This window comes from Ictalurus punctatus, chromosome 19 (genome assembly GCF_001660625.3).
Source record: "Ictalurus punctatus breed USDA103 chromosome 19, Coco_2.0, whole genome shotgun sequence".
Taxonomy (NCBI): Eukaryota; Metazoa; Chordata; class Actinopteri; order Siluriformes; family Ictaluridae; genus Ictalurus; species Ictalurus punctatus.
This window is the reverse complement of record NC_030434.2, coordinates 27,411,904-27,430,032: the sequence shown is the minus strand read 5'-3', so window position 1 is coordinate 27,430,032 and position 18,129 is coordinate 27,411,904. Positions and strand designations below refer to the sequence as shown.

At 36.7% G+C, this 18,129-nt stretch overlaps 1 protein-coding gene across 2 annotated transcripts; it reads left to right on the top strand.

The window, feature by feature from the left end:
* Window positions 1-237: 237 nt before the first annotated feature.
* Window positions 238-17,360, top strand: LOC108279500 (sialic acid-binding Ig-like lectin 13). 2 transcript variants are annotated; one of them, XM_053688396.1, is made up of 8 exons: window positions 238-330; window positions 6,788-6,855; window positions 7,049-7,414; window positions 7,523-7,849; window positions 8,099-8,395; window positions 15,793-15,883; window positions 16,098-16,161; window positions 16,722-17,360. In XM_053688396.1, the coding sequence occupies exons 2-8, from the start codon at window positions 6,810-6,812 to the stop codon at window positions 17,196-17,198; spliced, it is 1,668 nt and encodes a 555-aa protein (XP_053544371.1). In that variant the 5' UTR covers window positions 238-330; window positions 6,788-6,809; the 3' UTR covers window positions 17,199-17,360. The 2 variants fall into 2 exon arrangements, with proteins under 2 accessions (XP_053544371.1, XP_053544372.1); XM_053688397.1 differs by lacking the exon at window positions 6,788-6,855.
* Window positions 17,361-18,129: the final 769 nt, after the last annotated feature.

The window sequence follows — 18,129 nt, the reverse complement described above, 5'->3', positions numbered from 1 at the left end:
CTGTAAATTTGTATATTACAGTACATTTTTCAATAATAAAAACAAATGTAAGATTTTGAGTTTATTTCATTTCACTTCAGTAATACGTTTAATAATTTAATAATATTTTATTTTATAATGGTTAATAAAGTAGCAAATAAAAAATAAAAATAAAAGTAGAATAAAGGAACTTCCTGTTAGTGCTGCGGTTTTGGCATGGTGAGCGTGAGAGGAAGTTGTGTGTGTGTGTGTGTGTGTGTGTGAGTGTGGGGGTATGTAATATAAGGTGATTCATCATGGGTGTAGTGGATTACATGTCAGTTGGAGAACTGGACACTTAAAAACACAGAGGTAAGAATCACACTTATTTATTTATTTATTTATTTACTGGTGAACTTAGCTTTGTTTGTTTGTTTCTTTAATTTATTTAAACTGATGATTGAGTGTTTATCTGTGGAAAAAATACTGATACTGAAAACATACACACTGTTGTGACTTTGCACATTTCATTTTTGTAAAAATAAAAAACATGTTAATGCTCCTCTCACACAGTGTTAATGAGATTCCACTGCACTGCTCTCAGCCAATCAGAACACTCTGTGTAATTAAAAAAAATGTACTTGTATTTGAGAAGTGATTAAATCCTGTCTCTCTCTTTCTCTCCCTCTCTCTCTCTCTTTCTCTCTGTCACTTTCTCTCTCTCTCTTAATCAATGTCTCTCTGTGTGTCTGTCTGTCTGACGGTCTCTCTCTCTCTCTCTACCTCTCTGTCTATCTCTCTCTCTCTCTCTCTCTCTTTCTCTCTCTGTATGTGTGTGTCTCTCTCTCTTTCTCTTCTGTCCCTCTCTCTCTCTGTCTCTTAGTCACTGTCTCTCCGTCTGTGTGTCTGTGTCTTTCTGTCTGTCTGTCTCTCTGTGCGTATGCGGGAGTGTGTGGGTGGAGCTGGTGTGTGAGTGAGAGCCCTACAGGGCAAGTGAATTCCTCCTTTATCTCCTTTTCTTCTCTTTTCTATCATGTTAGTTAATTAGAGTTTGGTACAGACACTCCGAGAGGCTTATACCACAGGTTGAGCCGAATAATAAGATTTGGGTTAAGACCGAGGAACGCTGTCCTCCAGCGCTTGCTTGTCGGCAATGGCGTTTACAGGGTCCGTCATGAAAAAGTAAACAGTGTGGTGCAAAATGGAGTAGTCATACAGGACACATTCACCCTAGTGATACATTCACCCTCCATTCAATAAAGATGACCTTCTGATCACGGAACTGTAGAAGTCCCCTCTACTTAAGCATGTAGTCTGCTTTACACGACAAGTGTACATGATTTTAAAGAATGAAACAGAAGACTTAAATGTTGCATTTAGGTTTAGAATTGACGGCTTTGATTGTGATGTGTTCGCAAGTTCAGAGACTATGAAATGTTTTAGATGTGGAGAAGAAGGGCACATTAGACGTTCATGTCCTGAGCGGACTGAGGATAAAAATGCTGAGCCTGCAGGCTGTGGAGAAGGTGAAGATACTGTCTGGGAACACGGGCGCAAAAAGCATGAGAGATGAGGCTGGAGGTGATGGAAAGTGTCAGCACAGATGTTAACAACGCAGGGCTGGGGGAATCAGAAAAGACAGAATTAAACTTTAAAGCAGCTTGCAGCTGATTGAAGGAATGGATACGGAGCGTGTGAGTGATAAGGTGCTGTTAAAAACGCCCTCTGTTAAGATTAAAAGGTCTAAAGGAAATGCAGAAAAAGAAAAACCCAGTCAGCTGATAGAAACACGCTGATAAGAACAATGACACTGAAAGTAGTGCAGTTGATGACTCTGACAGTGATACAGCTGACAATAGCAGCAGACGGAATGGATGCAGTACATATTCATTTGAAAAAGTAAGGTCCTTTTTACAAAGGACGAAAAATATGAAAAATGTTCAAGTCACAGACTTTTTCCCTGACAGCAGAATGTTTGTTAATACTGTTGGGACACTAATGAGAAGCGAGGGTTAGGAACAGTTCACAGCACAGGAAATATATACTGTAAGTTAAAGAAAATTATTGCTAAACTGAGGTCAGATCTTCAAGCAGAAGATGGTTTCCAAATGACATGGTACACTCTGCCCTTCCATGTTGCTGTCTGTTTTGTGTTCTTTCTTTCTTACACACTTTTCAGTGAGCGTGGTGAGGGTGGATATTCTCAACATAACTGGGGCACGAGACATGTATAAAAGAGGACAGATGTTTCAATGAATTAAGCAAAAGAGCATTGGTGTTGTCTTCATTCAGGAGACACACAGTGACTGTCTCAATGAGAAGGACTGGAGGAAAGAATGGGAGGGAGAGGTTCTGTTCGTTCCACTAGAGGAGGGGTGGCGGTTCTACTTACTAAGAACTTTATTCCTGACTCCTTTGAGGTGAAACAAGAGACTCTAAGCAGATGAATAGTTATTCGGGCATGGTTTGAAAAGTTCCGTATTGTGTTTATTAATATATACGCCCCCACTAATGGCGCTGAGAGAGTTTTTATTTTTAATAATCTTAATAAAACTGTACAGAAGCGTAACCCAGAAAACTACTTGGTTCTAGGGGTGATTTTAACTGCACAGAGATCCATGCACTATATCGCAATCATGCAGAACCTCACGTTGCTTCAGGTTATGCTGTATGCACTTTGATTAAGGCTCATAAACTGTGCAATATCTGGAGATGGTTGAATGAAAATGTTAGACAATACACACAGGCACATGTCTGAGAGAATTTTGTTTCTTTGGCCAGATTGGATTGACCAAACTGTTTTAAACATCATTTCAACATTGTGAAAAGGTGTGTAATTAGTCCTGTTGGTTTTTCTGATCATGCTCTTGTTACCGGTCATGTGTATATATATAGCGAATGTAAGGTCTAAGAGTGCCTACTGGCACTTTAACACATCTGCAAGTGTGATCTGATAAGTGATCTGCACCAGTGGTGGGACTATGGGAAAGCTGAAATTAAATTATTTTGTCAGCAGTATATTTTCAATGTCGCTAGAAATATCACCAAAAAAAAGCTTGAAGCTGAAATTATAGAGCTACAAACATCAGTAGAGGTTACGAGATGGAAGAGCGGTATTGAGGCTCTTAAGTCCAATTAAACTCTTCTGACTGACTTGCTGGGCATAAAGGCACAGGGGCTCTGGTCAGGTCGCATTTCTAAAACCTTACACAAATGGATGCCCGTTGTAAATTCTTCTTTGGTCTGGAAAGGAAAAACGGTCAGAGTTGCTATGTTCACTGTCTGCGGTCTGAAAATGGGGAAGAACGGACACAGCTATCTGAAATAAGACAGCGGGCTGTACGGTTTTATAATGAGCTGTATAGAAGTGAATATAGGGAGGATGAAGTGATGTCTGCTGGCTTTTATACAGGCCTACCACAGATTCTGAAGAAGTTGGTGGCAGAGTTGGAGAAGTCTCTGTGTGAAAGAGAGCTTTATAATGCTTTGTGGGACATGTAGGGTGGAAAGGCCCCTGGCGTTGATGGGCTCCCAGTTGAATCTTTCTGGGAGTTGCTGGGTGAGAATCTCATGGCTGTTCTAAATGAGAGCCAAGTGGAAGACTCTTTGCCATTGAGTTGCGGGGGAGCTGTGATCACCCTACTGCCAAAAAAGGGTGACCTGCAAGAAATCAAAAACTGGGGACCTGTAAGTCTGCTGTGCTCTGATCTCAAAATCCTCTCCAAGACCCTGGCCAAGAGACTGAGAGAGGTGATGGGGCAGGTCATTCACCCTGACCAGACTTACTGTGTGCCTGGTAGGTCTATTTCAGACAATGTGTTCCTTGTTTGTATGTTTTAGAGGTATCTGGACCTTTGGGTATTAATCTGGGTCTCATCTCTATTGACCAGGAAAAAGCATTTGATAGAGTGGAACACTAGTACCATTGGAAAACTCTCAATGCTTTTCTTTTTGGCCCTGGCTTTATGGCTTTATGGATTAAAGTGTTATATCGGGACATTGAAAGTATGTTAAAAATCAATGGTGGTTTGAGTGGCATTAGACAAGGATGTGCACTCTGGAATGCTAGACTCTTTGGCAATTGAACCAATGCTAAACAAATTATGCCTTAATATAGAAGGCATACGATTGCTTCATGAAAATTAAGGACAGAAAACTAAGGACAGAATCTTTGTTTTGGCTCATTGAGGAGTCTTTGTTGAAGGGGGCGTGCTTGGATTTACCGAGTGAGTGTGCACCAGGCCTCACAACAAGGCTCTGTGAATCTGGAATGGTAAAGCGGAGACATATTACTGAAGCGGTAGGGCCTGACCTGAGCAATGTGACTGCAGTAGCCGCTGCATTAGGCCAGAGATCAACACGCCAAGCCGAGGCTTTTCTAGGACTGTGGAAAAAAAGATTGATGGATAGGAGTTAACAACGCTATAGGACTATGGCTATGGATCATTGTTGCGTGATTGGAGAGACCCCTTTCCAAAACTTGTTATTTCACCAGACTTGAAAGGTATGTCTGGCCGCTTACTGGACCTGGAGAGGTACAGAGAGTTGGACTTTGACTTTGCTGGAGGTGAAGTGATATATAAATGTTTTGTCAAAGTATTCAGTAAAGTAGCTCTAAATGGGAAGAGGGATAAAGTGTGGCGGGAGAAACTTGGGTTAAGGAATGAAGTGAACCATCTTTGAGGGTAATTTACAAACCACCATTGAGTAAACAATCCGGTGACTTGCAGTGGAGAATACTACATGGTGCCATAGCAGTTAATGCTTTTGTTGCTGCTATAAATCCAAATGATGATTACAAATACCTGTTTTGTGGATTTAGAGAGACTGCTTTATAGAATGTACTAGACTCAGACCAATACTTGAGTTGATGAATCAGGTGTTTTCAAAATTTGAGGAAAAGTTCACTTCTGATGCTTTCATTTTAGGGTGAAGATAAAGTCTAAAACTGAGAACAGAATGGCAATCGATTAATTTCATTGTTGGGCAAGAAAACTTTCAGTTTACTGTACAAGGAGAAATAGAATGGAGAACAGATCCAGTCAGGACGTAGCACTTCTTTTCAAAGTTTTTTTTTTTTTTAGTTGTTGTTGAATATAAGTATTATAAGCTAATGAATGATATAGAATCTTTTAAAATGCTGTGGTGTTTTAACAAGATTATTTGTACGGTGGTTGAGGGAGAATTAATTTTTGATATGCTATGATGGTGATTGTGCCAATGAGTGGATTTGATTTATATAATTTATTGTTGATAAAATAAAGTGTGTTTTTTAAATAAAAAATGTCTCTTTCTCTTAGTCACTGTCTCTGTGTGTGTGTCTCTCCCTGTCTCTCTCTCTCCTTCTCTGCCTCTTTTTGTCCCTCTCAGGCTCTGTCTTTCTCTCTCTCTCTGCTTCTCTCTGTCTCACTCCTTGTGTCGCTTTGTCTTTCAGTCTCACTTTGTTTCTCTTTATCTCTCTCTACTAATTTCTCCATCTGTGTTTTTGTAAAAAAAAAAAAAAAAAAAAAATTCTTCCTGTCATCATCTTTATTTAGTGCTACTTTAGTTCTAATGAAAGGGAGATTAGACAGAGACAGAGATAAGCAGACAGAGAGAAACAGAAAGACAGACAGAATTTATTAAAAGCCCATTTTGCATAATAATCTGATGTCCAATTAAATGGAAGTAGGTCATGCCACACTCTTAAAGGAAGAAATATAAATGAGACATATTTTGATACAAATAGGACATTACTTGAACATCTGAGAGGAGAGTTATATAACATGTATAACCTTATACGCATCAGAGAAGGAGATGAGTGGAAGACAGCTGGCACTTCTGGGCACTATGAATACTTGGTAATGTCCTATGGTCTGATCATTGCTCCTTGCCTCGTCCCAGATTTTGCACTCACAGTGCTCTGTGAGTTCCTCAACCATTCAGTTATTGTATATATTGATTATATCCTTCTACTTCAGTGTCCTCAAGAACACGTAAGGGTTGCTGCTTTGGAGATTCTAGATTTGTCTCTTGTTGAAAACTTTCAAGAGCATCTGAATCAGCCTGCTCCCAGACCCAATAGCAGGTCTCAGTGCAGGGGTATTTTGGTTTCAGGGGCCTCCAGTTTGGTGTTCTGTCACACCAGACAAGAACACACAAACACACAAATCCTGGTCACCAACCCTCTTCCCTGAGATCTACATTCCTGCAGGTTTAATCTCCAACCAAATTCTAACACACCTGTTTACGTTGATCAAGAACTTCTTAGATGGTCAGGTGGGCACGATTATGGTTGGAGCTAAAGTCTTCAGGAAGGTGGATCTTCAAGAACAGGGTTGATGATATAGTCTTGACAATCCCAGTGTTTGTGCATGTTTTGAGTCATGTATTTGTTTACTGTGTGTCACCCTTACCGTGTTTATTGTTTAGTTTTTGGGTTTGCCCTCTGCTTTAGAGTTATCATGCTTTACTACCATAATGACTGAGAGTTTGGATTGTATTTTGGCTCAGTTAATAAACCCTCCTGCACATGGACCCTCAACATCTCCCGAGTCCTGTTTGTTACAGTTAGCTTGCTTTGTGGAACCAAAATTGATGAAATTTTTGTGAGCTTGTTAAAGTATCTTATATTGTGGAATAACCCTCAGATGTACTGATGTAATGCACACAAGACATATTCCGTTACACCACACAGACTGATTTGTGATACTGTGCAACAATGCATTTGTGTTTTTCTTTTCTTTACATCCACTTGGGTATAAAATGCACCTTGTAATATTCTGATTGAAGCAGCATTATTGTGTATTATTCCACCACATCATCAAATCCATTTGTGCATGTTCTCCAGGTGATCTTTCCTGAACAGAGAGATGAAATCAGCAGAGAAACTCGTCATCGTTTGTTTTCTGTTTAAAGGTTTGTGTAGAATTGATATTTAATGTGTGACCTGAGAGCGTAAGTGTGTTAAACTCCGGCAGTAACTGAACCAGTTTGGTGTGATTCTGTAACACAACTGCAGTTTGGAGTCAATATTTCTACACACTTTATATAAATGTAGCGTGTGTGTGTGTGTGTGTGTGTGTGTGTGTGTGTGTGTGTGTGTGTGCAGGTGTTTTGTGTAGAGAATTCTCCATCAGTCTACCAGAGAGTGTAGAAGCTGTGAGAGGACTCTGTGTTCTCATACCCTGCAGTTTTGAGATTGAAGAACAATTTGATGGAGACCTCCAGACAGATCTTACAGGAATCTGGTTAAAAGACGGCACTCATGCTGACAATAACAGAGTCTTTAACTCTAAAGAAACTGAAGAGAACAAGATTGAAGGGAAACTTATAGGAGACCTCCGCATGAAGAACTGCACCACCGTCTTCTACAGCATCAGAAAGAATTACAGTGGAGTTTATTACTTTAGATTAGAAACTTCAGGAAGACTGAAACAGACGTATAGATCTCCATCAGTGTCTGTAAGAGTTGGAGGTGAGATCTGCAGCAGTGTGTGTGTACAGTGTAACTGTAATTACACTAATGATGCACTGGAACACATTTAAAACTCATCTCTAATGTGATACTGTGTGTTTATCTCAGCTTCTCCAATCACACCCTCAATAACACTGTATAAGGAGGATCAGGGGGAGGTGGAGGACCAAAATGAGGTGGTGGAGGGAACTTCAGTGAGTCTCATTTGCTCTGCTCCAGCTCCTCCATGTCTCTTAAAGCCACCCACTTTTACATGGAACTTCCTGCCTGAGGAGAGAAGACAGGAGCAGAACCACAACACCAGCTTCAGCTCCTCTCAGCTGAACTTCAACGCTACTCACCTTCATCATGGACTCAATTTCACCTGCACTGCCACCTACCAGCTCCAGAACAGGAACAAATCAGCACAGAGATCTTTTATACTACATGTTCTGTGTGAGTGCTGATTAATCACTACTATTCATCCTACTTAATTATAATTCATGAAATACCAATAGTTTAATAGAATCCTGTCTTTGCTTCATCAGATATGTGTAAAAGTGACTGTGTTTTGTCTCATTCATATCAAGCAGTACAGTGTTTAAGGACTCTTTATTATAGGACTAACAGTGAAGTTATTTGCAGATAAACGATTTGGAGTCTTAAACTAAATGCAGATTATTCCTGTCTCTGTTGCTCTCTCAGATGCTCCTCAGATCTCTCCCTCCTCCAGATGTAACTTCATTCAGGATTTCTTCAACAGTTCCTGTGAGGTTCATGGAAATCCATCTCCTAAACTAGAGTGGCGTCTCTCAGGTCAAATTGTCCGACCCTCTGAGTTCATATCCACCTCGGAGTCAGCTAGCAACACAACGTTAAGAAGCTTTATCTCCATCCGGACATCACTTAATGGCAGTCTGCAGTGTGTTGGCTCCAATAAGCTGGGAGTCGCCTCTCAGATCTTCTCATGTATGAAAGTGGATCAGTGCTCTGCTGCTAAAGGTTAGAAACTTCACAAGGTTAATTTTTTTGTAACATTTATTTTAAAACTGACCACATTTATTATTTTTATGGCAGTCTATATGAACAATATCGATGGGGGTGGAGCTTTTGATAGCCCTCTCTTTACTAAGTGGAAGGTTTGTGTTTACAAGTGGTAATGTCAATTAGGGATTGAGGGAATTGAATGCTATTTACATCAGAATGTAAAAGGTCAGTCCATTTCAACTGGTCCAATAATTTTAAAGTTGGTTGCTTCACCATTTAATTTTTTTTCTCCTAGTGATTATCTCTATGTACTGGCATTGTAAAACCACTATGTAAAAAAAATACTTGGTTTAACTACAACAGCCATCTTTATATCATGGTACACAACACATTTTGGTTATACAGCTGTTTATATATATATAAACCTTTTCCATATTCCTGTCCTTTAGACTTAGAACGTAAGTCCAAATGTAATGCTCAAGACTGCTCACAGTTCTGTTTTTAGTGCCAATTTATAATGGGAAGGGCTCGAGTCTCAGTCTGAGTTACTTGGGTAAGTATCATGTGTATGCAGAACATTTTAGATTAAAATTTTTATTTAGATTCCCTTCACTTTTCGGGTTGAATATCTCTGGTGGGGGACAAGATACGAACTGAAATTTTCACAGAAATACATCCTCTATAGTAGCATTCTGCTGTAAAAATTGTTAGTTTGAGATTCCACTGGTTACAGAGCTAGGTCTAGTAGAAATCTGGGGAAAAGCCTACTTGATTCATGCGTTATGAGAAATTAACAGATGTAATATAAACATAACAAATAATAAAAATGAACAGTGTTTTACAGATACAATAGCTTAGGCTTTCAGTGAGGTCTGTATTGGCAACAGTGAAGCATGATCTATCACAGTGTTCTTCAAATCCATTAGCTCCAAACTCACCTGTCTGTAATTTTCTAGTATTCCTGAAGACCTTGCTTAGCTTGTTCAGGTGTGTTTGATTAGGGTTGGAGCTAAACTCTGCAGGACAGTGGACCTTGAGGACCAGATTTGAAGAATCCTGATCTATCATGTTGGTACAGATACCTTTAGTCAGTTTTGTGCCAAAACGTAAACAGTGAATTAATGGAGGAAATCTGTTTTTGTTAAAAGATTATTATGAATTTGAAAACAGCAAAGCTGCTGAAACTAGTACTGCATCACTATTAAGTGTTTATCATTAATGAAAATGTGTGTTAGTAGAGTACACATCACCATTTGAATCTATTTTATAAACTTGGTGCATTAAAACACCCTGAATGTTCATTACGCAACTAAGGATGTGTCACCATTCAAAAAAAATCCACTGTTTTTATTACACAATTCAGGAACTTATGAAATGTAGGAAATGCAGCTTGTGGTTTTAAACTTGGCAGTGTGGTAGAAAAGACACACATTTAATGATCATTTTAATTTTTTGTTTGTTTGTTTAGTTTTATATTTACACATGCGTGGTTTCTTGACACTATACAACAGTTTAAAATGATAACTTTTTCATGTGTAAACATTCAGACAACTGTAGAAATATATGAATAATTTATAAATAAATGAAATAATAATTAGTAATTATGTGAATGACAAATTAATTAAAATGCTATTGGATCATATAATAAGTAAATAATTATTTTAATTTAATCGAAATTTGATTAGTAAGAGTTTTCCGTAAACTAATCCGTTGAATACTCTATAAAGTAGTGCATATATAGTACTGTGCAAAATTTTAGGCACCTTCTTTTGTAAAATTTTGTTATAGATGTTTATTTTATGATTTTTCAGTCAAAAATTACTAAGTCAATACAAACACATTTTATATTTCCAAACATTATTTTTCCAACAAAAATGTTGCAGAAAATTTTTGTATCGTTTCTACGACTCTCCAGAAGAACTGTGGCAGATTCTCCAACATACTCAGTAAAAAGTTGCTAATGCCCTTATTAAACTGCACAAATTGTACCCGAGACTACTAATTTTTTATGGATAAATGTTTTATTTAACTTTTTTTGAAGGCATCTTTGATTTACAGCATTTCTTCATGAAGGCTAATATGACGACTAGTCAATAATAATGTAAGTAGAAACATTTTACATGGCAAAATCTTTACCATCATCACCCTTTAAATGAATTATTTTTCATGGCTTACTAGCTGGAAATTAGCTACAGCTATCTAAGATATTGACTTTCACAGCATAACTATTTGTTATGGAAAATAATTCTAGTTTGTGTGGGCAGTGATTTACTTTAGCGTTATATTGTGCAAATTAGGAAGCTCTGAAAGATACATCTTGCAACAAACAAATTTCCACGTGCAGTGTTTCAAAATAAATTGTACAGAACAAATGCTGCAAACAAAGGGTCACATGTATACCTAACTGTCTGATGACTTGAAAGCAACATGTTTCTTTTCAAAATAGAAAATAAATTGCTGTGTCTTATAAACTGTTTTTCACAACAAAAACAACAACAACAAACAAACAGGAAGTAAAGGTAATACTGAAGGTCAACTGCAGGTCATAATAAATACTGTTCTCTGTTTAACTTTGGAAAATATCTAGCTTTATCAGTTTTATTTTTTAAATACTGCAAATATAAAGTAGAACAAAGCCCAATGACAGATTTACCAATACACACATTATTTAATATTCTATAATTAAATATAAATTTGGTTTTCCCAACATCTGGAACATGCCTTCCTCCAGAGCAACAATAAGATATCAATCTAAACATGCAGTTTGGTTCAATTAAAACATTGTTAGAGAGACTCAGAATGCAGGTAAGGCAGCTTTTAATAAAAGTCCATGCAACAAATCCAAAAACGTAAGGCAGAGGCAAAAACTAGAAACAGGCACAGGTCAGGCACTCAACAAACAGGATATCAGGAATAGAGTTAGCCAAAACACCTAATCAGTAAACACAGTCAAAGTCAGGACCAGTATAAATCAGGCGGTAAAATAGAAAGGCTTGATAACGTTAATGACATAAAGGAATTCAGCGGTTACTTTGCGAAGAGCTTATTCTTCTTTTATTTTAATGGCGGACTGGTGTCATGAGCACATGCCGCCACCTACTGTTCAGTTTAATGCATCATATTCCATGTCTTTCTCTTAATGCCTTAAAAAAATATTACGTGTTCACCCCAAGTCTAGACCCATCAGATTCAGAGTCCCTCTGGATCCAGACTGATGCATTACAACACAAATCTGTTCTTTGATATATTTAAACTCTATCACTCAAACCTGTACGATACATGTATTGTATTAAAACCCTATGTCCTAACCTATCTCTATTAACCTCTATTCCTTATAGATACTCCAACTCCCCATCTTTACTGTATGTCCCGTATTGTTTAAATATTGTATTAATTCCCTTCTCTCCTGTATATACCTTCTACCACCGAATATGACATGCTCTACAGTTTCTGTTTCTCTACAATATTCGCATAAATCATTTCCTTGGATTCCTATTCAAGCCAATGAAGTGTTCAATCCTGTATGACCAAGCCTTAATCTAGTTATTATAACCACTTCCTTCCTGTTTCTGCCACATAGATTTTTATTAATTTCTACCTGTTTTTTAAATTTTATGTAAATGTCTTCCCTTCTTGTCCTTATCCCACTCTTTCTTAATATTTTTCTTTTTTTCATTTCTTTTTAAAGCCTTCTTACCTAACTCATCAGCAGCTTCATTTCCATGAATCCCTTTATGTACCCAACAGAATCCGATTGTTCCTCCTTTCCTTTGAATACGATACATGAGCATGAATATTTCATTTATCAGATCTTCTCTGGATGATCTTTGGGTACATTCAATACTGACGCTGAATCAGAACATATAACCACTTTGTCAGGTCTTATTTCCTCTACCCATGTTAAACGTATTATAATGTCAGTATTCTCTACAGAATATACACATAAATATAATACATAAATTTCTACACTTAACACTTGAATATACACTCCTATTCCTGTAATTCATGTGCTTGGATCTTTTGATCCATCTGTATATATTTGTAGACTTTCATAAAATTTTCCCTGAACATATTTAAAACACATGCCCATTTCCTCCCAATCCCTTATCTTTTATAATATCTCCAGATCTATTTCAACCTCAGGAAAAGTCCATGACTGTCCCGCTCAGTCTCTGCAATCTGATATTTTTCTTTTAAGCGGCTTATGCTCCATCCAAATCCCCTTTCTTTTTTGTTTACATATTCCCAGCAATTATTTAATACATCAGTAGTAATGTGATTTCCAACATAACTCTTCATATATTTCCAGTATATCCGTGATAATTTTAATCTATGCAAATTTAGTGGCATATCATTTTCCTCAACCAGTAGAGCATTAATTAGTGTTGATTTTGATGTTGATTTGCAGCCATAATCCAACACAGATCTAACCGTAGCTTGATAGATCATCAACAATCCTATTCTTTCTGCTCCCCACTTTTGCCCTCATCACATTTAAGAACTTTATACATTTATTATCAATTTATCTTTTTTCCATGTATATCTGCTATCAAACCAGACATTAGCTATTTAAATGTTTTCACTCGTTCTAAAACTTTATCATATAATATTAATTCATGTTCTGGGATTTCTCTTTTGCGAGTATAGAACACGATTTCCTTGTAGGCATTTAAAATCTTCAGTCTATAGTCCACTGTTCCACCTTTTTAATGGCTGCCTGCATGCAAGAGCTGCCCTGCGAGATGTTTCGACCCCTCTTCCGTGTGGTTCCATCATCTGCATATAACGCACATCCTATACCAGGGCCTATACCTATACCTATATATCCTATACCTGCTTTCCTTTGAGGGATATATAATATTGCTGCTTCTAATATCATGTTAGAAAGAGATCCACAAAAAGTTTTGTCTGTTTCTTCATTTAAAAATTTATATTAATCTCACAATAATTTTAAAAAGATTTCCAGTCTGCTTTTTCATATAAACATTTTCTTTGCAGATAATAATCTGTTTTATATTTGTTGACTCTTATGGTGCAAATTATTGGAAAGTGATCACTACCAATAGTATTATCATCGATCACATACCATTCGCACATCTCTGCCATCTCATTTGAAATCATTGTTAGATCTATATTTGATGTAGTATTTGCTGTTATATTGTATCTAGTTCTTTCTCCTGTAATTAAACATACTAGTGATCTATCATCTATAAATTGTTCCACTGTTTCCCCATTACAAGCTATCTTTGTACTACCCCATAGCCAATTACGTGCATTGAAATCTCCACACCCTTTTCCCTGTATTTCCTCCAACCTTTTCAAGTAACTCTTGTGAAATTTTATCACATGGATTGTAAACGTTAAAAATCACAATTGATCCCTCTCGGTAGAACACCTCTAAACCAACACATACTATTTCTTTGACATCTGTAAGTGTTCTATATGCTATTCCCTCTTGAATAAACGTCACTACTCCTTGTGCTCCCTTTCTATCCTTACGCTTCCGGACATAATTATATCCAGATCATTTAATTTGCAGATTTGGTTTGAGCCATGATTCTTGTACACATATTATACATGGTTTTGTTTTAATATTATTGTAAATTTCTTGAGTTCTTGCATTCCATTGCAGAACACTTAATACCATCAGGCTAATCAGACAATTGAGAAGCATCATGCGCTGATGTTTGATAAAGAACATCATATATCATTTGAAGTGATATTGCAGAAATCCCCAAGAATTCTGATGCTGCTTCCATGATTATTTTTATTTTAGCTGATCTGCTTGTCATCATAGAAGTAACACTTTTAATCTCGATAATGAAAACTTTTGTCGTTATTAATGAGTTTTCTTTGATAGAATGTTGTTGACGGCATTAGTTTCTTTCTGTCTTTTCTTCTCTCTTGTCCAAAGTATCCGGTTTGTCCTTGACTATCATCTCTTTCTGCTTGTCATCGCTACTTCCACAATCCTTTAATGCTTGTGCATGAGTTACTTTATTTTCGACTTTGTTTTTTTGAACTTCTCTTGCTTTTATCTGCTCTTCAAATCCTCCATGTGCTGCACTATGAAGGCCTCCACAGTTACAATATTTAAGCACAGTATTTCCTGGACACTTATCATATTCATGTTCATCTCCACACTTTGGACATCTCATTTCCCCTGTCAGACTGCAGCTACATGCCCTATATGCACTGAAACATCTTAATGGCTTTGGGACATATTCTCATATTGGATATATATCCCATTTGAACTTTTTCCGGGAGACTGCCTTAGAAGGTCAGTGGAATAGACAGACTTTCAAGTCACTGCCCCTCTTTGTTTTTGAATAATCTTCTTGCATTTATTACTTTTCCTCCTCTTATATTTTCTGTAACTTCTTCCATTGATATATCAGATGGAATTCCAGTGATAACACCTTTTACTATGCCGGAGACTGATATCTCGAGCTGATATCTTCTCCCCATTTACATCTTTAATCTTAACAATTTATTTCCTTGTGCAACATCTTTAACAATTATCAGTACTTTTCACAGTCCCAAACACTGAGCCATACTCACAGCACCTACTGTTTCGTTTATGGCCGTTGTCAGTCCTATCGGATTCATGTGTTTTCCTGATAATTTCTCAAAAGTCATCATCACTTTATACAAAGGCCTGTTCAATTCTTCAGTTGATGTGTTTCCATCTCCTATACTATTCTGGTTTCCCCAGCATCATATCCTCGCTATCTTCCAAGTCCTTTGTAGATCCTGAATTTTTCCGTTTTAGAATGTTTTTCTTTTGATATATTTCATTACTGACCCATCCGACTCTTCTTCCATGATCAGTTTATCCGAATACTTCTGACGTTCAAACAATCTGCCTAGCTAGTGATTCATTATCTATCAGAATGTTTACTGAACACACACTTCCTCTTCCAGCAGCGCAGGTCTACACACCCGCCCCAGGACCTTCAGCTTCTGCCTTTGCTGCACGCCTCGCAAAGATCTGGCATTAGAAAGTCTCTATATAAATGTGTGTGTGTGTGTGTGTGTGTGTGTGTGTGTGTGTGTGTGTGTGTGTGTGTGTGTGTGTGTGTGTGTGTGTAATTGGGATCAGGTGTGTGTAAGGTGATTGCAAATGAGGAAGTGTAGGGAAGTGTAGTTCATGGCGGCCACGTCTGTTTATATCCACAAATATCTACAACATACACACTTTAAATTCATTCTGTTGTAGTTTAAGTAGATTCAAATTCAAACTGTAGTTACAATTCAGTAATATTTATTACTTAATAGTGCATTAATTACCATATTTACACTACAAACGCTAACAATTTATTTGACATAATTTAATTCAGTAATATATTAATTAAAAATGTACTATTTGTCATATTTACATTCCAAACCCTCTCTGTGTTTTATTATTTTAGGTGCAGATGTGGATATTTCCTCCGTGCTGACTGGTGCTGCTGTTGGAGCTTCAGTAATGATGATGCTGTGTGGTGTATTCCTGTGTGCAAGGTGTAATTATTAATTAGTCATTTTTTAAAAAAAATTATAGACAATTACTTATATTAGAGCACAACAAAGAAACATGAATTTTTAAATATATTTATGTAATGTTTATTGGTTATTATTGATTTTACATTTTTACAAAATGACAAAGTGTTATTGTTATTATTTATTTAAGTGTTAATTATTATTTTTCTTTTCTTTTTTTTTTTTTTTTTTTTAGGAAAACACAAAACAAACCACCAACTGGACGAGAAGCTGCGTCAGAAAACGTATTAAATGATGGGGTTAGTATAATGAATATTCTTTTAATAGTGCATTCTTTTATGGTTTTTAAATGTACCCATGACCACTCATCAGCCTTCATTCATATTGGGTCAATTTTCGTAAAATCAAATCTCTAGTTTTGGAAAAGGTACAAATTTTTAGCCAAGTAAAGCAATATAACACTTAAACATAAATAAATAAACAAATAAACAAACAAACACATAAATAAATAATACCAAACTGACACCAAAACCTGATTTTAAAGCAACAAACCAATTTTAACAAAACCATTTATGGCAGTCAAAGAATCCAACTCCCAAATCTCTCAACTCTCTTCCCAGATCAGTGTCCTACTTTTTTATTAGAAACTTTCTGCAATACACAGGGTCATAACAGCGGGAGAAAGAATGTGAACACTAAACTGGTTAATGTACAAAAATAGAGCATTGAATCATGAGTTATTGTGACTACTACAAGATGATAAATGTCCCAAAACATTACATTGTACAGTAAATATGTGATGATTTTATGTGGAATAATGTTGACAAATTAATACATTTTATTTCCTGTCGATCTCCAGAAGGCTGAGGTCGAGGTCGAGGTCGAGGATGAAGAGTCTGTGTATGCGAACAAAACGGTTTTATCAGAGTCACTTCATTACTCCACTGTTGTGTTTCCAAGAGGAGATGGAAGTGAAATCAGAGGACTTTCCAAGCTCACTGCTGATTACGCCATCATTCATCACAGCTCCGAACATCAAACCGAGGGAAGAGTTACAGAACCAACCATGGAGGAAGTCCAGGAAGAAAACGGGACAAAAGCAAACAGTGAAAAGAAGCAAGAAGAGGAGGTAACTTACGGAAACATCACACGTCAGCCAACGATGGAGCAAACTCAGCTGGCTGATGATGATGATGATGATGATGATGATGAAATTAAATATATTAAAGGAACTAAAGAGGCTAAAGAAAGAGATAAAGAGCAGCACAAACACTCAGAAGAAGCTGAAGGTCTTTATGCACAAATTCAACCTAATAAACATGAACAGAAAGTGTGAAATAATCTATAAAATCGTCCAGTGTTTAAAAATCTGCTCAGTTATTCAAGCTACGTACAGGTGTTTCACCTTGTGAAAATATTACTGTTACATTCCGGCCTGCATCAGTTTTGCAAAGACGGCACGTTAACGTAATAATCACAACTAATATATATATATATATATATATATATATATATATATATATATATATATATATATATATATATATATATACATATATATACACACACACACACACACACACACATATATATATATATATATATGTATGTATATGTACTCCCTCAATATAGTCTTCAGAGTTAAGTGCACTGAAATTACACACATCGGTATTCAGGGGCGGAGTTTATCTAAAACAGGGGCGTGTCTCAGTTACATGTGATTCTGATCTTGAACTTAAGTGCATGTTTCTTGCCTGATGTTTCACGCTGAAATTTATAATTTGCTGTAAATACACTCACACACACTATGGAATGTCATTTGAGACTAATATTAAATGTATAAATATGACAGTATTAATTAATTAATTATGTACTTTGTTTAAAGTCAGTGGGGGACATCAGAGGAGACATATCTTTATCAGAGACATGGTTTATATCGGGGAGTAAACAGTTTATAGATGAAATGATGAATGAAGTTAAAGTTTCTCTGTAAGCGTAGCAGATGAGCGCTCGGTCAGTTATCCTTCACACCGTGAGCACGTTTTCTTTACAGCAGAGCGCATCGAATTAACACAAACAGTGGCTTTATTTATTATTTTTCAACAAATCCTAAATTAAAAGTGAGATAAAATCACCTACATCCTGCACATTACAATGTCATGACCTCAGTTTAGTATCTTGAAGCTTCATTAAGTTATAGTAACAGTCGGAGCACGATATTAAAAGGGACACAAATATAAAATACACAAATATTTGCATCAAGTGCT